At 60.4% G+C, this 6,000-nt stretch overlaps 1 protein-coding gene across 1 annotated transcript in view; it reads right to left on the bottom strand.

Moving 5' to 3' along the window:
* Window positions 1–321: 321 nt before the first annotated feature.
* Window positions 322–6,000, bottom strand: part of INPP5A (inositol polyphosphate-5-phosphatase A) — a 166,579-nt gene continuing 160,900 nt past the window's right edge. The window contains exons 13-16 of the mRNA XM_074297215.1: window positions 4,439–4,550; window positions 1,412–1,480; window positions 599–686; window positions 322–512 (exon numbers count right to left, since the gene is read on the bottom strand). Coding sequence (XP_074153316.1) covers window positions 606–686; window positions 1,412–1,480; window positions 4,439–4,550 — 262 coding nt within the window. The 3' untranslated portion in view covers window positions 322–512; window positions 599–605. The remainder of the gene's footprint in view (window positions 513–598; window positions 687–1,411; window positions 1,481–4,438; window positions 4,551–6,000) is intronic.

Genomic DNA, 6,000 nt, shown 5'->3' with positions numbered 1-6,000 from the left:
TAAGGCGGGCCGAGGACGCGCCGTCGCTAAGTATTGCTATCTATCTACACGGTCCAGTGGACGGACTCGCCGCCGGCTCTGGGGAGACAGGAGCAGCTTCTCCACGTGGGCCACAATCGGGAAGAGTGGAAACGGTGAGATCTACAATGCAGACTACTTCTGCCGTCTATTAGCGTTTTGGCAACAGGACCGTGACGGACTGGAAAGCGCCACGTTTCTACTCGACGTCACAGGAACATACAAGACAGTGAGGTATGTGAGGCTCTCCGTGGACGGGGCCCTGGTGCGGAAGCAGAGTGTATGGCCAGCAGTGTACAAAGGTGGCACTCAGGACTGGTTTATCAATACAGCTGTTAAATATAATGGGTTTCAGTATACTGCTTATCCCTTCCTCCTCCTCCTCCTCCTCCTCCTCCTCCTCCTCCTCCTCCTCCTCCTCCTCCTCCTCCTCCTCCTGGCAGGTTACAAGGCAGTCTCCCGAAAGATCTTCTCGGTCCGCTGGCATCTTCTCCCTGGCAGAAGGAGCAGCTGTTAGCCGGGGGCCGGGCCCGGACAAAGGCTGCAGCGCAAAGGGGAACGGTAATAAAGGCATATTTACCGACACGTCACTGCACGACACAACACTTGTGCATATGTGCACTGGGTTTACCTGCCCCGGGAGTGATGCGAAAGGACAGGAACACCGGCTGCCGTGGGGGGAAGAAGAAAAAGCTCATTAGGGCCGGGCGCGAGCCGCCACACGCTCCGCTCCGTCCCCGGCTCCCCTTCCCTTCTGTCCCCCGGCTCCCCTTCCCTTCCGTCCCCGGGAGGGCCTTCCTCTGATCCCGCGGGGCGGCTGCCTGCCAATCAGCCGGGCAGGGGCGAGGCTCACCTCCGGCCCGGCCTCCGGGAGGTTAATGTTTAATCTGCGGCCAAAGGGCTGCCGGGTAGGGACCGGCCTCTTCTGTAACAAAGGGCCCAGTGCCACATCCAAAGGGAAGAAACCCCAACTTCAGAATTTCCACTTAATTCCCAGATAATGGCACAGGAGGGTTCTAATGAAATCTCCCTTGTCTGCCCCCAGCGCGCTGCTCATAGAGAACCCATTAATGCAGGAGGGCGCTGCTTCGGGCTTTGGGACAAAGGTGGGGAGAAGCCGGCCCCACCCGCTCGTCTCCCTGATTTGGGGCCTGCTCCCTGTGGGCCTCGGCCTGGCCTGGGGGCTCTGGGCCTAACACTGTCAGCAAGGTCACCCAGAAACGGGGCCAGAGAAGGCAGCGCCTTCACATCGGGGGGAAACGGGGAACAAAAATCCTCGGGGGGCTCGGCTTCGGTCTGGGCAACATGCCCCCCTGCCCCCTCCCTCCGCTCCCGGGGCCCAGCGAGCTAAGAGCGGAACCCGAGCTGCCTTCTGGGTGGCGGTCTTAAATACCTTGTGATCCCCCATGCAGACATTGGGCCCGATGTTGTCGTATGTCACAATCTTCTCGTCGTTTTCAGACTAGGAAAAGACAAAAGGAGAAGGGGGAGGTGAGTCTGGGGGAGGGGACGCTACAATGGCAGTCACAGAGATGGCGGCCAAGGTCGCCGAGCCCCCCCGGTGTCACCGCCAAGACCTCCGGAACGAGGCTGGCGCTCCTGAGGAACGACCCCCCAGAAAGGTCCGGGAGCACCCCACTAGCCTCCCCCCTCTGGATGGGCCTGGACATCTCCCTCCCGTGGCCAGGGGACCCGCTCGCTCCAGCCAAAGGCTTTGTGTCCCTGCGGCCACTGCGCTGGCCACCTGACAGGAGCTTCATAAATGAAGTGGAAACTGCAGCAAACACGGGAACAATTATTCTCCCACCGAAGAGCGGTCCCCCCGCCTCGTTCCAATGAACACATGGGGGCTTTAATATAAAATGAGAGCCCCCTGGGCCCGGGCTGGGACAAGAGCCCCCTGGGCCCATCTTAGGGCCCACCAGCAAGAGACTTCGGGACTTACCTCACAGAACAGTTAAAGTGATTTTCAAAACCTCATTTCTAGGTGTGAATGGGCAACTGAGAATGCTGGGTCTCTGGGCTCAGGCTCTAAATCTGAGCCTGGTCCCGAGAGTGCAAGGGAGCTCGGGCAGAACAAGGGGTGCAGCTGCTCCGGGGGGGTCCCTGAGAGGCCCGGCCCCTCCCACATCCCTTAACCAGCTGCCTTCAGCACTCCCCCCACAGAGCTCCTGCCTGCCCACTGGGAGCCGTGGACCGTGCGAGGCCCCCCTCCTTGGCCAAAGCCTGATGTACGCGGCTGGGGGGCCCGGGGAGGGTCCGAGCCGCTGGGGATCCGGGGAGTTGGCCAGGTCCGGCAGCCCCGGCACATCTGAGCCGGATTCCAGAGTCTGACTTAGACAAACCCGCCGCTCCCGTGGGGCTTTCTCTGCAAACATTTTGCTTCCTTCCCCTCCCGGCTGGCGAAGCCCCGACTCGTGTAATTGAGGCGCCTCATCTTTTTGTCATTTTCTCTCTGATCTGGTTTTGACGGCGGCAGCCGGAGCCTGCCGGAGGACGGGGGCCGCGTCCCGCTACACAAAGCAATTTGTCCACGTTAATTACATGGGGGAAGGTGCGCCGGCCCGGAGGCTCCCGGATCCAGGCGGGCTCGCACGGCCCGGACGCCGCCGTTTGAGGGGAGACGTCCGAGGCCCGTCTTGGCTGCGACCGCTCGGCTCTGACTCGGCGAGAGCAGACACCAACGGCAGCGTTTACGACGGTCGGGTTAAAACCGAACTGCATTCGATGCGGCCGTGAGCTGAAGGTCAGGGTTCCTCGACGGTGCCCCGGGGGCCGAGCTAACCTTACGCAGGGGATGCTTGGGCGCCTTCCGGCCCCCGCCGCCGTCACAAGTGGGGAAACATTCGTCAAAAGCAACTTGATAATTTAGCGAGGCAGCCGGGAGGGTGGATTTCCGACTGCATAATCTTTCGACAGATAAACAAATCACAGCAGCGACGGCGGCCACTCCAGTGAGCATTCATTACCGCGCGCTCTCAGGCATCGCGCCGCTCCCGCGCAGCGGGCAACCTTTGGTGTGTTAGGGCTCAGGAAGCAGAACGCAACATGATGGCGAGGTAACCGAGCGTGCTATGATCGATGAGGGCCCGTGTCTGTACAATCTGTAACGCCTGGTGCACGTGGGCGTGCGGGGAGGGGGTGCGCGGGGAGGGGGCCGGCGGCCACGTGCCAGCCGGTGCTCGGGCTAATTGGAGCAGAGCAGCTCCCCCTCCCGTCTGAACCCCTTGGCTCAGGGCTCCGGCCGGACTGGAACTCGGGGCCGATGTGGCAGGCCGGCTCTGCGCTCCCGTGCTGCCCCTCTGGCTTCCGCCGGGGTGGGGAGCTCGGAGGATCCCCAGGGAGAAGCGGGACGCCCCAGCCGGGGAGCTTCAGCGAGGCTTTTCGAAAAGCTCTTGCTCCCGACCGGTGTCAGACTGCTCTGTCCGTGATGAATCGAGGCATTTAATTAGGATTTTTTCAAGGCGGCGCTGACAAAACCAATCCAGGTATTGATTGTCTGGGAGGGCTGCACGACAAACATTCCCTCCAGGTTAAAGTGGGGCCCGTCCAGACCTGGCAGCAGGGAGCAGGAAAGCGGGGCATTTCCCAGAATCCACTGCATTCAATCATCGGGCAATTTTCTCCAAATGACGCTTTATGTGAAAAAAGTCCTTAGCCCCAAGAATGACTCATTTGTGACTTGGATTAGAGCTCGAGCTCTGGGCGTGGCCCTTGCCCTGTGCCAGGAGAGGGAGCGAGGGACAGGCAGACAGACAGAGGCCCTGCCCTATTGTAGGGCACTTATGCCCACCACTCCCGTCTGCTCCTCGGGAACATCGTGCTACAGATGGGGAAACTGAGGCACAAACCGGCGGAATGACGGCCACGGTCCCATGGGCTGTCAGAGGCAGGGACGAGATTCTCTTCTTCCCTGTTCTCCATGTGAGGAGGGGGGGGCCCAGGACCCCCCGCTGAGTCACAGGTATGCAGGCCAGCCTGGGGCTCCTGCTCCCAGACCTTACCCTGAGGCACAGCAGCGAGCAGAGCAAACTAGGGCCTGGCTTTGGGGAGGGGGCCCTGACGCCCCCGTGGGAGTCTGGGTGCCCGGGCCCTGCAAGCCTGCCAGCACCGAGGGGCATCCCCGGCCCGTTCAGAAACTTCCCATCCATCCGGACTCGGCTTTTTTCCCTGTTGGGGGTGGGGGGTGTCAGCAGGCAGCTCTGAACCTTGGGGACCCCAAAACGGGCGCTGAACGACACCGGCCTGGCTCCCTGAGCAATGGGCGCGGAACCGGCCAGCTGTGCCAGGCAGGGAGGGGCTCTAAGCTGGTCTGCTCCCACTGCGGGAGGGGGGCTGTGAGCGTGCATGTGTGTACTCCTGCCTGGTCATGCAGGCCCCCCCGCCGCCCACAGACTCCCAGGAGGCCCCGGACACTCACTCTCAGGATCAGCTCCTTGGCTGACGGGGACATGAGGATCCGGTCGCACCAGGCCGGACACCGGGTATTCATGTACTGCTTCCCTTGGCTCGAGTCTTCACTGTACGGATAACTGGAGGGAGAGCAGAGAGCGTGGTCACCATGGAGCCTCTGGGCCCCCCCAGGGCTCCTGCCCCCCCACCTGCCCAAGAACGGCCCCCTTTGGGGCATCCCCCTCCCCCTCTGCCTCTGCCCTGGCGCTCCCTGAGCGCCCACAGCTTCCTCCTCCTCGGGCTCATGTGGCAGGAGGTGGCTTCCCTGAGCGGCCCCAAGGTGGAGGGGCAATCCGGGAAGCTTTGGGGGAGCCCCAAGGGAAACCAAGAGAGGAGCCGTCAGTCACAGCAGCATCCCCGAAACGTGGGGATGTCCTTGCTCCAGCTTGTGGGAGGTATGACTCGCACCCAGGACGTGCACGCCTACATATACACGGCACCAAGGCCTGCCTCAGTGTCAGAGAACCTGGTCCATTTACTTAGCCATTCATCCATCCGTCCTTCCTTCTCTCTACCTTTCATCCATCCTTCCCTCCCTCCATCCATTCTTCTATCCTTTTCTCCCTTTCTCCCTCTCTCCATTCTTCCATCCTTCCTTCATCCATCCATCTTTTGTCCTCTCCCTCCTCTCCTTCCATTCATCCACATTTCTTTCCTTTTCTTCTTCCTTCCCTCCCTCCCTCCTTTCCTCCATTCATCCATCCATCCTTCCCTTCTTTCTCTCTTCCTCTATCCCTCTTCCCTCTCTTCTTCCCTTTGCCTATCCATTCTTCCTTCCTTCTCTTCCTCCCTTCCTCCATCCTTCCTTCTTTCCTCCCTCTTTTCCTTTCTCCTCCCCTCCATTCTTTTACCTTTTTACCCCTCCATTCTTCTTTTCCTTTCCTTCCTCCCTCTCTTCCTCCTTTCCCTTTGCTTTTTCCATTTTTCCTTCATTCCTTCCCTCCCTCCTTCCCTCCATCCATACATTCTTCCTTCCTTCCTTCCCTCTTCTTTCCCTTCCCTCCACTTTTCCCTTCCTCCCTTTATTTTTCCCTTTCTCCCTCCCCTCCCTCCCTCCTTGACCTTGGAACTGCTCACTGACCCCCCTGAAGTGCTCTCTTCTTGGGGATTCTGGGGCTCTGCCCCCTCCTGCTTCTCCCACCTATTTGGCTGCTCCCCCATCTTCTTTGTGGGCTCGTTATCCATCTGTGGCCGCTCGCTGTGGCTGTGCCCACAAGACTCTGGCCGGGCCCCCCCTCCCGGCTCCCTCTACAATGCAGGTCACTGTGAGCTCACCGGTTCCCATGGCTTCGGGGCTCTCGGGTCACTGCCTGCTGCCTCAGTCCCTGTCTGGGCTGCCCTGCACCTCCCTGCGCCCATCAGGAGGTGGTCTTTCAGTCAGTCGGCCATTTTGCAGTCAGTCACTCTCTCATTCATTCTTTGGGTCACTGACCAACCCCAAGTGCTCTTGACCTTTCTCCCAGGTCCATCCTCCATGGAACCACCAAAGGGCCCAAGCGGTCACTCTGTTGCTCAATAAAGTGCCATGTG

Source organism: Sminthopsis crassicaudata, chromosome 2, assembly GCF_048593235.1.
Source record: "Sminthopsis crassicaudata isolate SCR6 chromosome 2, ASM4859323v1, whole genome shotgun sequence".
Classification (NCBI taxonomy): Eukaryota; Metazoa; Chordata; class Mammalia; order Dasyuromorphia; family Dasyuridae; genus Sminthopsis; species Sminthopsis crassicaudata.
The sequence above is the reverse complement of the archived record's forward strand: the minus strand, read 5'-3'. Positions and strand labels throughout refer to the sequence as shown.